This window comes from Carcharodon carcharias, chromosome 21, assembly GCF_017639515.1.
Source record: "Carcharodon carcharias isolate sCarCar2 chromosome 21, sCarCar2.pri, whole genome shotgun sequence".
NCBI classification, from domain to species: domain Eukaryota; kingdom Metazoa; phylum Chordata; class Chondrichthyes; order Lamniformes; family Lamnidae; genus Carcharodon; species Carcharodon carcharias.
This window is the reverse complement of record NC_054487.1, coordinates 78845704-78868220: the sequence shown is the minus strand read 5'-3', so window position 1 is coordinate 78868220 and position 22517 is coordinate 78845704. Positions and strand designations below refer to the sequence as shown.

Below are 22517 nucleotides of genomic sequence, written 5' to 3'. Positions count from 1 at the left end.
TTACGAGTTGTCCTGATGAGTGCAAGGCGAAAAGGTTTGACAAAAAAATGTGTTTTTTTTTTCAGAAATACAAATATGTTGAATCCTAAGATTGGATTTATCAGTAATTCCTTTCTGCCTCAAGATGAATTATTAAACAGCACTCCATTCTGCAGCCTCAACTAAGCCAAGTTCAATGACGGACCCAGTTACTTATAAATGGTCAGAAAATCAGAATGTGGAGGTGGGTGGGGGAAGGAGCAATCAGTGGCTACTTGAATTTGTGAGCTGTACTTTATACAGCGGACAGGGGATACTTCTTGCCAGCAGGACGGGCCCATACTTTCACCCTACCCCAGACCAAGTAAGACTTGAACTTGAACTCACGACCTTTCAACTTCAAGTCGTACCACTAGTTCACTGAACCATCAGCCAAAAATTTCAGTTGGCAAACCGCTTCAATAGTTTGCATGTCAACTGAATCAAAGTATTAAAGCTCTGCTAGGAAAGCGAATAAGGACATCACACTGGCAATAAAATGCCTCTTGCATCTTACCTTAACATCCTTATAAAGGTAAACTGGCTCAAAGTCAATGTTCTGCTTGATGAAATAGTCATTGACACAGGAAAGCAGCGTCAGTTCTGGTAATGAGAAAATGTCCATGAATTGCTTCATTGTAAAGCCATGTGAACTCTGATTAAACAAAATAACGTAAAATTATTCAAAATTCGCTGGACGGCGTGAACAGTACATATTTTCAAAACAGTTTTTAAAATGTTCACAAGAAAGAATTCCTTAAAATTGTGCGGCACACATTTGGAATTTGGTCCATAAAGTGGAATCAGAAAGAAAGCAAGTTAGTGCAGGGAGCTGACTACATTCAGTACAAATATTCACCACCTGAACAGGTGGGGCATAATTTCAAAGTTTGCAGATGACACAAAACCCAGAAATATAATAAGCAGCAAGGAGGCTAGTAACAGGCTTCAGAAGGGCAGAAACAGGTGAAATAAGCAGAAACAGGGGGGATGAAATTTAAAGGAGAGAAGAAATGAGGTATTTTGGAAGGAAGTACGTGGAGAATCAAATTAAGCCAAATGGCACAATTTTGAAGGAAGTTCAGGAAGAGAGAGATCTAGGGGTTCGCTTACACTAATCTTTGAAGGAGAAAACAACACGGGATTCTGGACTTCATAGATAGATAGATGCATAGAGTAAAAAAAATGGAAGTTCTGCTAAATCTTTATATGTCACTGGTTTGACCTCACCTTGAGATCTCATCAGAACAGAGAAGGTTAAGGTGAGATTTAATAGAGGTGTTCAAAGTTAAGGAAGGTTTCGATAGTTTAAATATGAAAAAATGTTCCCACTGGCGGGAGAGTCAGGAACAAAGATTTAATATTATTGACAAAATAGACAGAAGGAAGGTGAGGAGATATTTATTAAATATGGCGAGTTGTTATGATCAGGAATGCACTATAAGGCTGATGAAAGCATATTCGGTTGTAACTTCTAAAAGCGAATTGGATAACACTAACCCCTCCAACGCAAGATGGCCACTGACCGTGCTTATGCGCATGCGCAGAATCAAATGACCTCATTTTCAGGAGACACATATCTACCCTCAAAGCGTGACAGCTTCTTTCTGGCAGTCTTCAAACTTTTAATAACGCATCTTATTTCTTTACCCACGTAGCCCCAAAATGATTTATACCAGAAAAATACTTAACCAGGTGGACCATTTCTAATGGTCTAAATAAATGGCTGGTCTGAAATTTCAACCAATTCCACGTGTTCCCAAGCCCCACAGTGGATGCGCACTCGGACCGCCGCCATTTCCCTGTCTCTAACTCTCCTGCTTTCTCTCTCTCTCTCTCTCCCCCCCCAGACACTTCGTTCGATATTTCATCTTTTAATAAATTTCTAAAAAACGACACCAATGAGACGTGTCATTTTAATTGGGGGGTTGGAGGTGAGGGTGAGCGGACAGAGTGGGTCCCATTTGCCACTTGCTCTTTCCAGCCCTGTCTGTGATGTTTCGGGTGAGCTGTCAATGGAGGGATTGTTAAGAGCGTTAACTTGATGCTGCCGGCGCTGTAATATTTGCAACTCCAGGGCCAGTGATGACTGCACATATATCCTGCTGCACGTTGCCCCCTGTAAAGATGGCGGCCATGCATACAACCGCACTATGTGCGGCATTGGCAGCAAACCCAGCCATTGGTTAAATGCTAGTAAAGGCAGAATTTCCAGGGCTATAGGACAAGAGCAGGGGCTGCTAAACGAAATGGATAACTCTTTCAAAGAGCCAGCATTGGCACAATGGGCCAGCCAGCCTTCTTCTGTGCTGTATGATTCTAAAGAAATAACGGGCGAGATTTTCCAGCCCCGCCCCACATCGGGATCATCCAATCCCACCAAAGGTCGATGGGGCCGGAAAATCCCAGCCAATAGTATACCTCAAATGTTCCAAAGTGCTTCACAGGCAACTCGCTACTTTTGAAGAGTAGTCATTCTTGTTATGTTGGCAAATGCAGCAGCCATTTTGTATACAAGCAAGGTCCCAAAAACAATAAGGAGATGAATGATCTTCTAATCCGTGTTTTTGGTGGCAATGGTCCTCAAATAACAAAATCTTTATCATCAATCTGAACAATCAGAGAAATAAATGGGATCTCTCAACAATTCAGTGCTTCCTCAATATCAAACTGCTGCCTTAACCTTGATTAAATACTGAAGCTCTTGAATGAGATTTGGACCTACAACGTAATAGGTTCGTAGAAATTTGTAGCACAGAAGGAGACCATTTTGCCTATTGTGTCAGCGTCGGTTGCAAAAGAACGATTCATCTAATCCCACTTCCTCGGTGCTCAGTCAAAAATGTCTCAATTTTAAAATTCTTGTTTTCAAATCCCTTCCTAGCTTTCCCCTCCCTATCTCTAGTCTCCTCCAGTCCCACAACCTCCGAGATACCTGTGCTCATCCATTTCTTGAGCAACTCTGATTTTAAATCGCTCCACCAATTGCAGTCATGCCTTCAAGTGTCTAGGTCCTAACCTCTGGAACTCCCTCCCTAAACCTCTCCACCTCTCTTTTTTTTCTTACCCTCGCAGACACTCCTTGAAAACTACCTCTTTGGTCAAGTTTTTGGTCATCTGTCCCACCCCTTATTAGAGGATTTTACTACATTAAAGGCACTATACAAATGCAAGTTTTGTTGTTTTTAGCTTAGTTCTGTAGTCTTATAGGTCACGGCCTCAAACGCACGTCCAAGTTCCTTGTAAGCATGATGAGGGTTTCTGCCCCAATCACATTTTCAGGCAGGGTTCCAGACACCTACCAACCTCTGGGTGAATATATTTCACCTCAACACTCCTCTAATGCTTCTACCAATTACTTTAAATCTATGTCCCCAATTATTGACCTCTCTGCTAAAGGAAATAGGTTCTTCTCGTATACTCCATCTAGGCACCTCATAATGTTATATACCTCAATTAAACCTCTCCTATGCCACTTCTGTACCAAAGAAAACAGCTCCAGCTTGTCCAATCTTATCCCATCGCCAAAATTCTCCAGTCCTGGCAGCATCCTCATAAATCTCCACAGTACCCTCTCTAAGTGCGATCATTACTGCCCATGATATTCTGATCAGAATTACATGAAGTACAGTACTTCCTGACTTATGGACAAGGGGAGTGCTACCAAATGAACCAGGCCAACTTTAGAGGAAGAGGTCTCAGAAAGGACAGGCTCCACGTTGAAGGAAAATGTGATCCTTCCATTTACAGCTTCCCACTGCATGGAGCCTTTCCATAGGAAAATAGGAGCAGGAGTAGGCCATTCAGCCCTTCGAGTCTGCTCTACCATTCAATAAGTTCGTGGTTGATCTATTTGTGTTCCCAACTCCAGTTGGACGCCTGCCCCCACCGAGAACACAATCCTACATACGGTCCATGATATTTTGACCATCAAAATTAGCATGCAAATGGAACATTCTTAAGAAAATCTAAACCAGCACAATGTACGATGGGCTGAAAGGCCTCCGTCTACGTTGCATCATTCTATGCGATCAGATAATTCTTTGTTAATCAGCCTGCCTCAGCAGCAGTGTAGAAAATAGGCCAGAGGCAGAAAATTTCAACGCATTTACCTTGCCATAAAAGTCACTCATATGCTCCAAAGGAACATGGGTTCCTTCATACATTTCGATAACTTGTTCATCTGGAACTGGACTTAGTCCCCTGTTGTTAAAAAAGAAAGATCTCAGCATTAGTTCAAGGATTGTTGTCCATGTTGATGGGGTGGGGGGGGGGCGGCGTGGGGGGGTGGGGTGGCAGGGCAACATTGGCTGGCAGTTTGGTAGATTTCCACTTTCACCCAGTTGGATGGTAAACTGGCAGAGTGGATCACCCTCCCACTGTACAAACCACCCCCGATTCATTCCATTAAGAACATACGGACAGGAAGAGGCCATTTAGCCCCTCGAGCCTGTTCTGCCATTCAGCAAGATCATGGCTGATTTGCGACCCAGCGTCATATACCTGCCCTTGCTCCATATCTCAATAGTTTTGGATAACAAAAATCTATCAGTCTCAGAGTTAAAATTGCAACTGATTTTGCAGGAATTGCCATTTGCCGAAACAAATTCCAAACTCTACCACCCTTTATGGGTGGAAGGATTTTCTAATTTCACCCCTGAAAGGTTTGGCTCTCTATCTAGACAACGTCTCCTTGTCCTAGGGCTGGGTTTTCAGTGTCCCAGTTGGGACTGGAAGGGAGGCCTGGCTGGAGAAAATGGCGTCCGGAGGTCCTGTCTCCATTCCCAGTGCTGGTTATTTTCACCGGAGTGGGAAACCCCGACCGCCTGTTGTTTAAAGTTGTCGGCACCGTTTTAAAGATGGCAGATCCTCCTATTCCCCCCCCTGCTTTCCATGGGGGCGGCCATGATCGGGAGGGCTTCCTGATTTACGCCGGATGTGAGAGGTCATAAGCTGTGCCCTGGAGGTAGGAAGGACGTTTCCGTCTTTACAGTTCATCATGCAACCTGAGGTGTACTGGTGTCACCATAGGCAGGGCTGACAGGGCTTTGAATGGTCTTTCTTTTCAATGGCTTATTCGGCTAATTTTTCTTTAATCTTAACAGTTCAATGGAAGGGATTGCAACGTGCTATCATGGAGCCAAAAGAGAGTCCTTGGGTGCATGTGTGAGGGGGTGGGAGGGTTTATGGGGAGTGCATGGATATGATGGATGAAGTGGATAAGAGGGCAAGGGTGGGTTTGAGGGGGGGTCTAGCGGGGTGAGGATTGGGACCATAAAACATATCCACATTGCTTTAATTATTGTTTCTAGCCGCCAATGTTCTCATCCATAGAGATGTACCTCAAAACCAGGCCACAGAGCATTGGCCCACCTCCATCTCTGGGCCCATTTCTGCCCCCAGCCTGCCTCGGGAGGCAGTGGGCCTGTCTCCAGCACTTGCCCGCCTCCCCGACATGAAAATAGGGTGGACGGGCTCCTCCAGGGCGTAGACGAGATTGTGGAATTGGGAAAATTCCCGACTCCCAATACCCATTTCAACCATTAAAATCTGGGCACTAGACTCCCCCAAACAGCGGAAATAGTTTCTCTCCATTCACGCTATCTGTTCCCCTCAATATCTTGAAAACTTCTGTCAAGTCATCCTAAATTCCATTTCTAAATTCCAGGGAACAGTTCCTGTTTGTGTAATCTCACCTCATAACTTAACCCTTGGGAATTCAGGTAACACGCTGGTAAACTTGCACACCTTCTAAAGTCAATATATCCCTATTAAGTTGGTCTAACCAGAACTGCTCACAGTACTCCTGGTGTGCTCTACTCGGGACTTTGTAAAGCTTAAGTATGACTTTTACCTCTTTGTAATCCAATCCTCTAGATATAAAGGCCAGCTTCCCATTAGCCTTTTTGATTATTTTCTGTACCTGTTCATGACATTTTAACGATATCTGTGGCTGGACCCTCAAGTCTCTTCGGGATTCCACCGTTTCTAGCTTTTCAACCTCACTGACATCAACAGGACAAATATCGGCCAGGTTCTACAATGGGACGATGATTGGCTCCAAAAGATTACTACCCGGGCAGCTGATGATGATGGAATTGTACCCATTCCTTAAAACTTCAGAAGCAGGCTTGAGAAAGAAATCATTGTTAGTTTTCACTTTAGCTTGAGTAAGTGCAGGGTTTATGTTCTTAAAAAATCTATTTTAACAGATTGCGACTGCAGCCAAAAGGCAAAGTGTGATTCCGTAGTCATCTCCGAATTCAATAGAATGAAAAATGGAGTGGTTCCGATAAAGGACTCCAGCAGAGTACTGATCAGGTGGCAAAGATGAAAGTCTACTCGGGAGTGTATTTTGCACATAGGTTGATGGATGTGCTGTTCAAAGTGTTGCTGTTCATTGATTTTCCAGAATGAAAAGTAACCCCAAAGCATCGTACCTACAGCATTATCTGTGGACATGTGCTCAGGTTTAAATTCCCGTTTGAAGTCAATACTGTAATAGGTCAATATTGTAGGATTTGAGTACAGGAGCAAGGATGTCTTACTGCAGCTGTACAGGGCCTTGGTGAGACCACACCTGGAATACTGTGTGCAGTTTTGGTCTCCTTACCTCAGAAAGGATATACTTGGCAGAGAGGAAGTACAGCAAAGGTTCACCAGACTGATTCCTGGGACAACAGGATTGTTGTATGAGCAGAAATTGGGTCAACTAGGCCTGCATTCACTAGAGTTTAGAAGAATGAAAGAGGATCTCACTGAAACGTATAAAATTCTGACAGGGCTGGAGTGATTGGATGCAGGGATGATGTTTCCCGTGGCTGCGGGGCATCTAGAACAAGGGGTCCCAGTCTCAGGTACGGGGCAGGTCATTCAGGACTGAAATGAGGAGAGATTTCTTCACTCAGAGGGTGGTGAACCTGTCAAATTCTCTACCACAGGAGGCTGTGGAGGCCAAGTCACTGAATATATTTAAGGAGGAAATAGACAGGTATCTAGACTTTAAAAGCATCAAGGGGTATGGGGAGAGAGCATGAGTATGACATTGAGATAGAGTATATCAGCCATGATCATATTGAGTGGCAGAGCAGGCCCAAGGGGCCAAGTGACCTACTCCTGCTCCTAGTTTCTATGTTTCTATGTAACGTCAGAATGAAATAAAGCACATTATAACTGTAGCGCAATAGCAAATATTGGCATTAGCACTCTCCATCTTGATAATTCTAACAATGTGTGATGAAAGAAGGGAAAGAAAGGGGGTAAATGGGAAAGGAGGAGGGGGGGAGAAAAAAAACAAGTTTGTATTTCTATAGCATTTCAAAGCGAATTTTACAATCTTCTCTCGCTTCTTAGGCAGTCCCTCGGGGTCGAGGACGACTTGTTTCCGCTCTGATTCGATGGGCTTGGAGACGTCTGATAAGCCTAATGTGTGGTCTGCAGAATCAGCCACATGTGGGGCAGTTGGTGCTCGGCGGGTTGTTTGGGGTTTTTGCACTCCCTCCGACGCTTCAACTTCCCCTCTGCACATTCCCAACAAAATCTTTCAATGTACTTGCACCTTCCTGGGTGAGGCTTCTCCATTTTAGTCAGTCACCAGCCAGGGGCTCCCATGAGTCAGCGGGGATGTTTGACCTTTTCAGGGATGCTTCAAGGATGTCCCTAAAAAGTTTACGCTGTCCTCCTGGGAGTCTCCTCCTGCGACCAAGTTCTGAGCGGAGCAGTTGCTTCAGAGATCTGGTGCCAGGCATACGGAGCTGGTTATGAGTAATTAGCACCTCAATGTTGGGCAAGTTGGCTTGCGAGAGGACGCTGCTGTTGAACCACCTTTCTGCCACCGGGTTTGGAGGATCTTGCAAAGGCATCGCTGATGGTACTTCCCCAATGTTTTGAGGTGCCTGCTGTAGGTTGTCCAAGTCTCTGAAGCAAATAGGAGCTCAGGGATAACTGCTGCCCAATAAACCATGGCCTTAATCACAAGTTTGAGATCCTCAAATACTCTTTTCCTCAGTTGTCTGAAGGCTGAGCTGGCACACTGGAGGCAACGATGAATTTCACCAATGACACACTGTTGACATGTAGTCGTTGCTGTATTTTAGGGAAATGTGGCAGACAATTCTGCGCACAGCAAGATCCCACAAACAGCAACAAAGTAAACGACCAGCGAACCTGTTTTGCTTGAGAGATAAAACCCTGGCCAGGATACTGGGGGATCTCCACCGGCTCTTCTTTGAATAGTACCGGGGGACCTTTAATGTCCACAGGATGGGACCACTCATCTGAAAGAAGGCACCTCTGTCCATCAATGCTCTCTCAGTACTGATTTGAAGCCTGGATAACGTACACAAGTCTCTGGAGTGGGGCTGGGACCCATGAACTGAGTGAGTGTGCTAATAATGGTATGTTAATTATATTGTTAAGACACACTGTGTGAAGGACATTGTTTAATTAAGTACTTCAAGTACACATAAAGAGAGGGTCACCATTGGCAAATATCTCCCACCCTCAACATCTTGGGGATTAGCACTGACTACAGGCTTAATCAGCACAGAAAAATTAATGTGTTTAATGCTAAATAAATAAATTATCTGCAGTAGTCTGTAAAGCCTAGCCTGAATTTAATATTAGTATCTCAAAGTGTGGTAGTTTAGTGTGAGATTGTGTTTAACACAAATCAGATTACTGCACTCTGGGTACCTATTAATCCTTAGATCATGAAATGCTGCAAGGACAGAAAAGGCATGACTTTCAGATCATCTAGACAAGGTCCACTTATCTTAACCAGTGTCAAGCCGAGCGAGAGAGAAAGTAAACAATTCTAATCGATATAATACCTGTATATGGTTCCTAACTGAATGTAATGAAAGGCATCAATCTTCATCACCATCCCCTAAAAAATTGAATAAAAGACACATTGTCATTCTAAAATATGTAAGTGATTATCAGAGCAATTTTATTTTATACAAAATGCTTTGGCATATATCCAAATATTCTAATGCCAAACTTCCACAGGAGTCAGTTTGTAATTGCGACCAACATGAATTTATGGCCAAGGCCACAGGCAGGATTTTACAGCCCCCACTGCTGGTGGGATCTCCCGGTCCCACCGAAGTGAATGGGAGTTTGAATGGCTCACTACACCTGCCGTAGGGCACCCGCCATGGGGAGGCGGGGGGAGGGGGGGGGTGGTGTTGTTGGGGGGCTGGAAAATTCCAGTTTATGCGTGGGATAACAGGTAACTTAAGAAAAATTTCATTCTTGGGATGTGTGCTTCACTTGCAATCACTGCCAATCCCTAGATACTCTAGAGAAAGTGGTGAACCCCCTTCCTGAACACATTTGCCGTCTGTGTGGTGAAGGGACTCCCAGAGTGTGGTTAGTCAGGGAGCTTCACAATTTTGACTCATCAATCACGAAGGAACAGCCAATACATGTCTGAGTTGGGTGGTGCATGACTTGGAAGAGAATAAGAGAGGTGCAGGCGTACCCATGCAATGGGATGGCTGTCCTTGGTCCTTCTAGGAAGGAGAGACGATGGTGTAATGGTAATGTCACTGGACTAGTAATCCAGAGGCTCAGGCTAATGCTCTGGGGATGTGGGTTCAAATCCCACCATGGCAGCTGGTGAAATTTAAATTCAATTAATAAAAATCTTGAGGTGAGAGCTAGTTGCATTGTTGTAAAAACCCACTGGGTTTACTCAAAGGAAATCCTTGCCTGGTCCAACCTACATGTGATACCAGATCCACAATAATGTGGTTGACTTAATGTCCTCAGTTCAGGGGCAATTAGGGCCAACAAATAATGTTGCCTGCGATACCCACACCCCATGAAAGAGTAAATAAAAAGTAAAGGAGGGGCTGCTGAAAGACTTTGATCTAGATTCTAAAGCAAATACCATTATGTTGATTTCAACTCTGGTTTCTCATCAAACAACAATGTGACTTCCTGGTATTGTGAGCATAAGTATTAAATTTACTTTTGAGTAAATAATTGAAGCATGAGACATGTTCCAGCGAGCAGTACAAAGAAACAGGAGTGGGCCATTCAACCCATCAAGCCTGTTCTACTGCTGAGTTAGATTGTTGCTGGTCTGTATCTAAGTTCTATTTATTCACTTTGATTCAATTTTCCCTTAATACCCTTGTCTAACAAATACCTAGCTGCCTCAGTTTTGAAATCTTTACAGCTTTTTGGGGCAGGCAAAGTTCAAGAGGAAGCGCTTCCTGAGATCGCCCCCGAATAGCCTGGTGCTAATTTTAAGGGCAGAATTTTACGGCCCCCTCCTGCCAGTGGATTTTCCGGTCCTGTCGAAGTCAATGGACTTTTGAGAGACTCGCCGCATTTAACAGCCCCGCCTCTACCGTGACAGGGCTGTAAGGTTCTGCCCCAAGGCTTGTTCCAGCCTCCCTCCTAAAGGAAATAGTTTCTCTTTATCTACTCTCTCAAATCCTTTAATCATCCTAAACATCTCGAGCAGATCACCCCTTAATATTCTATATTCAAGAATGATTGCAGTCCCACACTGACAAATGTGCACATTCTTCAGAAGACTCAGACAACTAAAAATTTAAAATAAGCTCCATCATTAATATGGTTCTCGGTCCTTGGGATTCATCTTGCCCAGAAATTATCTCCTGAGTTCCTGCAAACAGGGCTCAGCACGCAAAGAAAAACACCTACACTTCACTACTTTGAAATGCTGTATATTGCAGCAGAGCATTTTGATTTCTTCCACTTCATAGCAACATAAGAAACAGGGAAGGCATGTGCCATCCAGTCAGTTACCACATTCAAGAATATCTTGACTGATCTCCTACCTCAACTCCACATCCCACCCTCTCCTCATATCCTTTGTTCCCCTTAAGAGTCCAAAAATCTATCAATCTCAGTCAATGATGGGGCATCCAAAGCTCTCTGGGGTAGAGAAATCCAATGATCCACAACTCTCCAAATGAGGGAACTTCTCCTTATTTCAGTCCAAAATAGACAACTCATAATCCTGAGACTATGATCCTGGGTCTAGGCTCTCCAGCCGGTGGTGAAAACAGCCTCACAGCATCTACCCTGTCATGCTCCCTAAGACTTTTATTCATTATTACCATCAGCAGATCATTTGACCGATCATTTCCTTTCATGAATCATTAGGCAAAGAACGAAAAGTACCTAGTGAGCAGCTTGGCTGCACTAACCAGTTCACGGTTTGGAGAAGTGCCTTTGTGCAATGTGGTTGCCATAATCATGTGACCTCTGGTGTCATCCTTGATATATAAAGGCTTGAGTGCAGAAGCTATTTCACCCAGCACCTGGAACAGTCACTTTAGCAATGAGCAGACCAGCAACCTGGCAGTGAGGGTTGGGAGAACTAAGAACCAGAAATGACACACCATGATGCAATGCACAGGTTATAAAAAAACATTTAAAATCATACTCAAAGACCAAAAAAAACCCCATAAAGTTAAATAGATATAGGGCTCATCCTCCAAAGTTCCCTTCCCATTCTGAAATAACAATCTTTAACAAAGCTACTTTCCAAATTGTTCCTTGAAACTTGTCTAAGCTAACAATGATGAATAATTACTCCCACTTTCCACTGACTCAACACGTTGGCGGACATGTTTCAGCTCCACAATTAATCAAGTAGAAGGTACGCCTTCATACACCAGATCTGTTCCCAGTGAGAAACATGGTGATGCGCAGCTCCTCCAATAGCCTAGTGGGCAGGAGCACCAGCCGATGCAGTGTTAATGTAGAAAGAGATGGATTCCATTGCCAGCCTGCACTGGAATCTAACGGGTGTGCTGCAATTGGCAACCCAGAAGCAAGGAAGGAATAATGAGCCAACATCCCTGTTGCTGAGTGCCTCTGCCAGGAAAGTGATCCGTGCATGAACTCTGCGACAGAACAGACGTGGACCCAGCTGTGTTGCCTCAGCAGGTGAGCCCCTTGTCCATGTTAAATTTCTATGCTTACATGGTGAGGTCTCACTGGCACCCACAGAATGATACTGCGACTAGGGTCAGAGCCTTTGGAAGGTGGAGGGAAAGAAATGAAACACAGATGCCACTAAAATTGACAAAAGCACTAACCTTTTGTACATCATAATGGAGTCCACGAATCACAAAGTTGGGGTTGTAATCATAGTTCCTCAGATCTTCTGGGTACTAAGGCATAAATCAGACACATTCCATTAAGGCAATGGATTACATTCCACAGGAGACAAGGCTGGTGCTGCTTTTATACAAATGTATCACATTGCTCCATATTCCTTGACATGGACTGACTAAATTGTAAAACAAGGTAACCCATCTACAATTATTTTGTGCAGCTACAGAGATTCAGTAATAAAAGGCGTTTCGTATTAATGTAAACTACCTTTTTAAGTCATTGCAGAAACCTCTCCTACTCTGAAGTAATGAAATAAAAAAGTCACTGGTAACGCACTAACTTGTGCCTAGCTCAGCCCTGGACCGTTGGGAGGCGAGTTAGCAGTTACATGTGGTTTCAATCTTGTACCCATTAATAGCTGAACTGCAGCAGAATCATCTTAAACCAAGTACGGTTATGTAGGATTACTAACAACAACTTGAATTTATGTGGCACCTTAATGTAGTCAAACGTCCCAAGGTGCTTTACAGAAGTGTAAACAAACAACATTTGACACTGACCCGAAAAGACATATTGGGACAGTGGCCAAAAGCTTGATCAAATAAACCTAATTAAAAACGGTCTCATTAACCCCAATCAGTTTTTGCATAAAAGATAGATTTATTTCAGTGGAAATATAATGAGAGTATCCAAATGCTACCACTTTTACTGTGCCAACTCGCGTCACTGCTGTCAGATTTATACTTGGTTCTGTATTTGAACCATGGGATGTAACTCATTGGAAAAATTAGAGATAACAATGGTCTTTTTATTATTTGTTCATGAGATGTGGGTGTCAATGGCAAGGCCATTCTACTTGCCCTTGAGCAGGTGGTGGTGAGCTGCCTTCTTGAACCGCTGCAGTCCGTGTGGTGTAAGTACACCCACACAGTGCTATTGGGGAGGGAGTTCTACGATTTTGGCCCAGTGATGAAGGAGCAGCGTTATAGTTCCAAGTCATAATGGTGTGTGGGTTGGAGAGGAATTTGCAAGTGGCCTTCTCATGCACCTGCTTCCCATGTTCTTCTAGGTGGTAAGAGTTCACAAGTTTGGAAAGTGCTGTTGAAGGAGGCTTGGCGAGTTGCCACAGTGCATCTTGTATATGGTACACACTGCTGCCACGGTGCATCGATGATGGAGGGGGTGGATGTTTAAGGTGACAAATGGGATGCCAACCAAGCGAGCTGCATTGTCCTGGATAGAATCGAACTCCTAGAATATTGTTGGCGCTGCACTCATTCAGGCAGATGGGGAGTATTCCATCACATTCCTGACTTGTGCCGTGTAGGATGATTGAAAGACACTGGACATTCACGAGGTGAGTGACTTGTCACAAAATATTCAGCCCCTGGTCTGCTCTTGTAACCACAGTATCTATGTAGCTGGTCCAGTTAAGTTTTTGGTCAATGGTGACCCTAAGGTCGTTGATGGTTGGGGACTCAGCAATGATAATCTCTCTGAATGCCATGGGGAGATAGTTCGATTCTCTCTTTTTGCAGATGGTCATTCACTGGAATTTGTGTGGCACACATATTACTTTCACCTTGTCAGCCCAAGCCTGAATGTTGTCCAGATCTTGCTGTGTATGGGCACGGACTGCTTCAGAGAGGAGTTGCGATGTTATTCTTTTGAGTGTCTCTTGACATCCAATGACAGTAACCATTTACTCTGTGTTTACTTCTTATTCCTCCTCACATGCTTCCTCCCACCTCCCCCACAGCCAAAACATTAAGTTAGTAGCCCAATTTTTAAAAAAAAAATTCTCAGATGTGGACATCGCTGGCTAGATTGGCATTTGATGAACATCCCTGATTGCCCTGAGAGGATGGTGGTGGACCACTGATACTGCTTTGATACAAGTGAAGTTATGTGTGAATCATGATGATGTGGGAATGGAGTCACATCTAGGCCCGACCAGGTAAGGATAGCAGTTTCCTTAAGGACACTGGTAAACCAGTAACGAACCACATCATGGCCACTTTTACTGGTACCAGATTTACTTTGGAACAAAATTCAAGTTCTCAAACCGCCTTGGTGGGATTTGAACTCATGTTCTCTGGATTATTAGTCCAGTAACGTAACAATTATGCAACCAAACCACTGAACATACCCCCTTCCCCGTGAGGCAGCATTTGACCATCACTCTGTACCTCACCTGTATGGGACGGCCTAACATGAGAAGCTGTGTGTGAGGAAACCCAAGGGTTAGTATTCCAATGCACCACATTGATGTGCCAACGGAGAGAACCATGGGCTGAATTTTCACTTAGGAAGCACGGAAAAGGAGTTGGGGTTGCTTATGGGACCCGAACCCACCCCTGGGGAATCAGTCACTTGTTGGGATTTTGGCCAAGGCACTCCTTTAATTACCATGGAGACAAGTTCCCTATCCAGCCAAGGGTGGTGGGCAGGCTCTGAAAGCTGGAGGACCAATCAGAGGCCTTCCAGCTGGAGAGGAGCAACAGGCCGCAGTGAAGGGTAAGTAACTGAAAGGACGCTTCAACATGAAGGCTCCCTGTCACCAAATTTTTTTTAAAAGTTCAATTAGAAACAGAAAAAGTAGCCTAGCCACGACTGGGAGGGGGTGTTGAGGGGGAGGGGGAGTGGGTGGGGTGGAGGGGGTGGGGTGGGGGGGGATGGTGGTGGCACTGGGGAGGCAATCCCCCTAAGGGCTGCCTTACCCAGGCAGGCAGGGAGGGCCTCTAGGTCCCTGAAGCACTGGCATCACCACCATCCCCCCACCACCCCCCCACCTCCCCCATACCCAACCATCGCTGGACACCCAACTGTCCCTCGTCACACCTGGAAACTGGAGGCCAACCGAGAAATCCCAATCAGCCTTCTTTACCCCTGGTTACCAAACTACTTGCTGAGCCTGATGGGTTACCCACCTCTTGAGGGAAGCAGCTCTGCTGGCCCCAAACCTGCCTCGGCAAAAATGGCTGGCGCCGGGAATGGGGTCAGAAGACTGGCACACCTGCCAGCATCAGTATTTTTGGTTCCCGTTCATCTCTGTTCCCGACATTGGCATGGCTCAAATATTCAGCCCACTGACACTAATACATAAATACCACATCATTTGCTTCTTCTTACAAGATGGTGGAAGAGTCTAACATTTTTTACATCCTCTTGGGTGGGTCCCCCAACACCCCACCACCCCAACCCCCCCAACCCCGCCTCCCCAAAAGCTACATTTTCTCACATGCAACTCTCCTCCCAATCCAACACCTCCTTTCACGTTTCTTAATTTGTACAAGATAACTGGGTTGAGTATTACTTTAATATTAAAGCTTGAGGCACTGGCATCCTTTAGCAAACAACCTGCCCATTGGTACATAGATACAATTGGATAAAACACTGATCGGTAGACTTGGTAACTAAGCCTGACACAGAATTTAATCATATCCCCCAGAAGGATAACTTAATACCAGTTATACCCCACTTCAACACCAGCCCTTCAAAGGCAATCATTTTCAATTCTGCTGCGCTTTGAACTGAATGACTAATGGCTTTTCATCTCCGACTTACCCTTTTACTCAGTGGATTTCAACAGTTTCTGCTTTATAACACTCTTCATATAAAGGAAACATTGCAGGAAAATGGACCCTGGGCACGAAAAGGGACACATGTGGGTTGGGATCACAAAGTTACTTTATTCAGTTGGATGGAATGATACAGCACAGAAGGAGGCTTTACTGACTCTTTTTAAAGAGTTATCCAATTAGTCACACTCCCCTTTTTTCCCTTCAAGTTATTATCCAATTCCCTTTTGAAAGTTATTATTGAAACTGCTTCCACTGTCCTTTCTTCACTTCACCTCTGGTTCTTTTACCAATTACCTTTGCTCCAAGTTTAACCTAAGGCTTTAGATTCCACTTCAGAATAACATTACACTTCAGTTGCAGACTCGTCAACAGAAGGGAAAAGAGACCCTTGCAAAATTGCTTATAAGTTCACCTAAACATCAGTGTACGTTTTGGTAATCATAAAGCATATGTACAGGTCTACCTTCAGAGTAATAAACATTGAATTACATGATACTTGAACACCTGTTTTTTTCACCTTAAATCAGTCTGCTCTCATTACTTACTGTTCTGCCACTGGAAACAATTTCTCCTCATTCAAAACCCTTCATGATTTCGAACACCTGCCTTAACCTCCTCTGCTCTAAGGAGAACAATCCCAGCTTCTCCAGTCTCTCCCACATGTGAACTGAAGCCCACTCATCCCTGGGACCACTCTCCAGAATCTTCTCGACACCCTCCCTCAGATGCCTCAACATCCTTCCACAATTGGACACTATATCCCAGTTGGATTTAAGAGATAGTGGATAATGATAACGGAGCAGTGAGGGAGAGGTGATGGTCTTGAAATTCCAAAAAGGTAACTCTGGCATGGTATCAACAAAACTTCCGGAAAAATGCCAAACCAGCCAGAGGATTTCACAGACCCATCAGTTTCTCCGGATGTGTGAGAGCTGAGATGCAACAAGGCCCTAAACTTTTACCCAATTACTTTCTGAACATTCACATGTCGTTATCTGTAAGGGAGGCAAGACCATGATTTGAAAATTTGCCAAACACAGTGTAATTCAAATTTTGAATGTAAGTTAAAAAGCAAAATACTGCGGATGCTGGAAATCTGAAACAAAAACAAAAATTGAGAAAGACATGTTTTTCTCTCCACAGATGCTGCCAGACCTGCAGAGCCCCCCACCCCCCTGCAATCCTTGCTCTTGATTGTAAGTTGTTGCTCAATGATTATATTTTCACAAATTCAACAAAAGGTTAGAATTTACTTTTCCGCTTGATGCTGCAGTTTACTTATAAAACCCGGCTGGCTGCACATTGTTCAATCTCACGTGGACAATGTTAGGTTTGATGATTGGAAAGTGCAGTGGGTCAGACTCCGAACTTTAAATAAACGGTGATGTGACCTGTTGGATTTTTATTGTCAGCAATAAAAACTGGTACTTATAGGCAAGGTTGGAATAAACATCTAGCAGTTTTACATCTTCTGAGATTAACCCTTACAAGGTGTATTAAACAGTCCACTTCAAAAAGAATAGTTTAAATTGTTAACAATTTAACAAGAACTATTAAATTACTAAAGACAAAAATAAAAATACCTGGAAAAACTCAGTAGGTCTGGCAACATCTGCGGAGAGGAACACAGTTAACGTTTTGAGTCCGTATGACTCTTCAACAATTCTGGGCATTGCACCTCAGGAAGGGTATATCAGCCATGGAAGGGAGGTTCGGCGGTGGAGGGTGCAGTGCTGTGCAGATTCACTAGGACAATACCAGGGCTAAAATGGTTCAATTACAAGAACAGGTTGCATAAACTAGGCTCGTATTCCCTTGAGTAAATATGACTAATGAGTGATCTAATTGAGATGTTTACAGATAATAAAAAGGATTTGATAGAGTAGATGGCAAAAAACTATTTGCTGTGGTGAGGGATTCTGAACAAGAGGGCTTATACTTAAAATTGGAGCTAGACCAAACAGAAGCGGAAGTCAGGAAAACTCATTCGCACAAATGGAGAAAGGTCATATAGTCCAGTATGCACCCCCCGCCAAGTCAGAGATTTGGGACCAGTCAATCTTGAGTCCTAGCCAAGTATCAAGACCAGGGCCTGCTTGGAGATCAGAGACTGGGCCCAGTCTGGATGACTGAAGTTTCCAGTCCTGACTGGCAGTTTGAGCATACAGCCTGACTGTGTTTGGAGTATTGCTCATGGAAACCGCTGTGATACAAATTGTCAGCTTATTTCTCGTCAGCGTCTGATGAATCAAGTCCGTCAACAGTCACTGTACAGTTTCTTGGACACGTGCTGGGGTCACTGTTTACCTGATGAAATTGCCAATAAAGGAGGGAGTAAAAGTCTCCAAATGAGGTGGGTACCATTATCCAGTGAGCACTGAATGCCTCCAAGAGTCAGGAGAGAACTGGTGTAAAATGGAGTAGGAAAAATAATTATTTACAGAGATTGAAGCTAACTAATTAACAATTCTTAACAACTTACCTCACAGGAAAATAAGTTTTATCAGATTTATTATATGGCTGGTTCAAAATTTCTAGCCCCTTTATCTACTGGACATGCAAAAATTGCGTATACTAGGCATTTTAGTGTTACATTTTTATTTCTACTGGTAACAGGCTCCCACTATCATTTCAAATCCAACAACTGTTCATTTAACTTCACCACACATTGAGACCATGAATATAAAACTAGAAGGGTGGGGATAATATAATGGGGGGGAAACCCATCCCACTGGACAAATGTCAAGTCGACTCAGAAATAAAATGCAATGTTTAGAGTTCTGCACAAGTCCTGTGGAGAAATTCAGCAATGCATTCATCACCAAGGTGATGCCATCGCTTTTTGTTTGCGTAACACATTCTAGCAACAATGATTTCATTGTGATTAGTTTGAAGTCTCGGGGGCTATGCCAAGCCAATCGAGATCACAAACAAGTACTAATTTTCTTTTCCCCTGAACTAATAATTCCGAGGCTGGTTCGACATGAATTCTACACACAATGGTTAAGCCAGCCTTCCTTAGTGGATAGAGTCTAAATGAAAGGAAGTGGCATCTCTTTTGTAATAAAAGCTTGCAATATTATTATAGGTAGACTCCGTGACAGAACAGGGCTTTGTTTCAAAATAACCTCCCCAAATAATATGAATGAACTGTTCAGGTAGGAGGTTAAAAAAAGTGACAAAATCATTTTCTGATAACCTTTTTTTCCTTTATTCTTTCAAGGGATGTGGGCATTGCTGGCAAGGTCAGCATTAGTTGCCCGTTCCTAGAACTGAGTTGGCTTGCTAGGCCATTTCAGAGGGCAGTTAAGAGTCACTCACATTGCTGTGGGTCTGGAGTCACATGTAGGCCAGACCAGCTAAGGATGGCAGATTTCCTTCCCTAAAGGGCATTAGAGAACCAGATGGGTTTTTACAACAATTGATGATAGCTTTATGGTCATCATTACTGGGACTAACTTTATCTTCCAGATCTGTTCATTGAATACAAATTTCATCACCTGCTGTGGTGGGATTTGAACCCATGCCCCCAGAGCATTAGTCTGGGGCTCTGGATGACTAGTGCAGTGACATTACGCTATGCCACCATCTCCTCGTCAAAATAGCACATTGTGATCTTTCACACCCATCTGAGAGGACAGGGCCTCGGTTCAATATCTCATCTGGAAAAACGGCGCATCCAACAGTGCAACCTTTCCCCAGTACTGCACTCGGAGTCACAGTCTGAATTTTACACTAAAATCTCTGGAGTGGAACTTAAGCCCACAATCTTCTGACTCAGAAGTGCCGATGCTATCAGTGCGCCAAGGCTAACTTGAACCGCTTTCAAGTATATGTTTAAAAAAAATTGCCCAAGCAATAGGTACTCACCTTATGCTGCTGAATGAGGATTTCCCGTGCAGCATTGAAGATCAGAGTGTGTAAGTTGCTGGAGTAAAAGGCTAACGTATAGTCATAGTCAAAGCCATAAATTTCAATGTCTGAGAGACAGACCTCATTGTTGGCAAATATTCCGTCTGGATTAAGAAAATGCGATCTTCCTGGAAAGATCAGTTCTGTGAAGGTGTGGACATAAATGACCTGTTAGATAGAATTCCTATAAAAGTATACCCTACACAAAAAATCCCATTTCCTCAAACTAACATTCTATCATATGGCAAGCAAATGAAATTAGGTACAGAACAGCCCTGATCCAATTGAGTGGTGAAGACGACTTAGAGGGGCTGAATAACCTACACCTTTCTGACTTGTACTTTTAGCATGGAGTAACAGAGGACACAGAGAAAAGGAAATTCAACATTTGTATTGATGAGTTTAAAGGAAAAGAAATAGAAGGTTATGCTGACAGGATTAGATGAAGTAGGGTGGGAGGAGGCTTGTAAGGAGGAATAAACACTTGCAGGGATCCACTGGGCTGAATGGTCTGCTTCAGTGCTGTTAATTCTATGTATTGAACATAATTAGCCTAATTTTGAACCCTTATACCATGCTTAGTGCTAAATATTCACCTGAATGAGCAGGAAGCCTGGACCACACAAAATACCAGCATTCAACCCAGCACAGATGGCACACTTGTGAAATCAGAAAGCACATCATTATCCATACACCACCAAAAAAGACCACCACAAGGGAACAGACAGAGGGAAACTATTTCAGCTGGTTAGAAAGTCTAAGATGAGAGGGTCATAGTCTAAAAATTAGAGACAGACCTTTCAGGAATGAAATTAGCAAACATTTTCCCACACACGCAAAGGATGGTAGACGTTTGGTACTCTCTTCCACAAACGGCAATTGATGCCAGATCAATTGTTTGTTTTAAAAATGAGATTGATCGATTTTTGTTCACCAAAGGCGTTAGGGATATGGAGTTAGTCACAGATCAGCCATCATCTCACTGAGCAGCTAAATGACATATACTCCATTACTATCTTTCATTTGAACTCCTACTTTCTTTTTGCCTGGCACTTAGCCACACTTTGGGAAAAGAAATACAGGCAAGACCTTTAAAGAGATATATTGCTTAATGGGAAATCTGATCTGCTGTCAGCAGTTAATAGGATCAAATGGCTCAAATTTACTCTCTATAAATGGAAAGGCAACTGTCATATGGTTAGTTGGCTAGAAGGCCAACTCCATTCTTTTAGAGTTTAAAACATGATGACCATCTTTTGTTGGCATTTAATGTCACTGGCATTCTAAGGCTATTCTAACATTTTGAGGTTAAAAGGAGGCCAGGACAAGTTATTCTGATCTGGAACGCACTGCCTGAAAGGAAACAGTTTCTAGCATTACATTCAAAAAAAGGACATTGGATAAACACTTGGGAAGGGAGAAATCTGCAGTGCTACAGGGAAAGAGCAGAGGGAGTGAGATTAATACGATAGTCATCCTTCCGATCAGTTGTTAAAACCGAGGTCCTGTCTGCCCTTTCACGTGGACTTAAAAGCTCGCATGGCATGAACAATGGCTTGCGAAGTTACCGCCTGTGTCCTAACCCATCAACATCACAAAATACAGAAACAAAAACAGAAAATGTTGGAAAAACTCAGCAGGTCTAACAGCATCTGAGGAGCATTTTCTGTTTTTGTTTCAGATTTCCAGCATCCCGCATCATTTAGCTTTTATCACAAAATACAGATTTGGTCATTAGTCCCACTGCTGTTTGTGGGAGCTTGCCGTGCACAAATTGGTCCCGGTGTTTCCCTCGTTACAAATGTGACTACACATTTTTTTTAAAAAGTATTTCATTGGCTGTGAAGCAGTGATCGTGAAAGTCGCTATGTAAATGTAGGTCTTTGAGCTCTTCCCAAAGGACCATCACAGACACAATGGGCCAAATGGCCTCTATCGGTGCTGTAAGATGCTATGACTTTCAATTACAATCGCCTGAATCGCTCAGCTATGTGCGCAGCTGGGCTGGTTCCTTAGTGAATTGAAGACAGATGTCACACGGCGTCCAGATCTAGCGCTGAGAGATTGCCGAGTTTCCCATGCGGAGCCCTGCTCTCACCTTCACTGACTTTCTTGGTCTCGTTGTACATTTCCCACAAGTAGCTCTTCATGTCCCCGAGGCTGCTGGTGTAAGGAGCCGCCGGCTGCGCCCATATCCTCTGCGCCGCTGTTGCGACGATGCGGCGCCCCTGCCAGCGCTGCTGCCAGCTCGCTCCGCACACCGAATGGGACCGGGAGAGCTGGCCGTCCAGCAGCCTGCCGAGGGGAGGAGGCTCTCCCCAGCTCCGGAGCCGGAGCAGCTCCCTGACAGCGCTCCCCGGCAGCCTGGCCGCTAGCGTCCGGGGAGTCATCTTCAGCCCGTCGGCTTTTGGGACAAGGGTATGGAAATTCGCACCGCGTCTCCGCCGATCGACGCTGCGCTGCTTCTACTGCCCCTGCTAAAGCGGGTAAAGGCTGTTTAACACCCACTGCCAAGGCTCTGCCCCGAACAGACTGTCGTCACTTCCCCATCGCAATTCTTCAACCAGTCTCACAACAGACAGTGGGAGGACCCCAGCAATTCCATGGTAATAATTTGTTTGATTTCTCAATTTAAACAGACCCTCGCAGGTCAGTAGAGAAACCGGATCAGCAGATGGGTTGGGCATCTAATGGCCAACCCAGTAAAAGAAAGGTTTTTTAAAAAAAATATAAAAGGTTCTGTAAATAAAGCTGTATACATTTCTAACTGGTACATGACTTGCATTTATATTTTTAACTTTAAAAGGAAGTTGGGTAGATACTAGAGGATGAGGAATTTACAGAGTTGTGGCTGAAAAATGGGCCGGTATGACTCCCCTTTCAAAGTGTGCACACAGA

At 43.9% G+C, this 22517-nt stretch overlaps 1 protein-coding gene across 1 annotated transcript in view; it reads right to left on the bottom strand.

Annotated features, from left to right (window-relative positions):
* Nucleotides 1–22136, bottom strand: part of nt5dc3 (5'-nucleotidase domain containing 3) — a 35639-nt gene extending 13503 nt beyond the window's left edge. Inside the window, exons 1-6 of the mRNA XM_041216182.1 lie at nucleotides 21718–22136; nucleotides 19578–19762; nucleotides 12105–12179; nucleotides 8850–8905; nucleotides 4131–4221; nucleotides 536–673 (exon numbers count right to left, since the gene is read on the bottom strand). Coding sequence (XP_041072116.1) covers nucleotides 536–673; nucleotides 4131–4221; nucleotides 8850–8905; nucleotides 12105–12179; nucleotides 19578–19762; nucleotides 21718–22009 — 837 coding nt within the window. The 5' untranslated portion in view covers nucleotides 22010–22136. The remainder of the gene's footprint in view (nucleotides 1–535; nucleotides 674–4130; nucleotides 4222–8849; nucleotides 8906–12104; nucleotides 12180–19577; nucleotides 19763–21717) is intronic.
* Nucleotides 22137–22517: the final 381 nt, after the last annotated feature.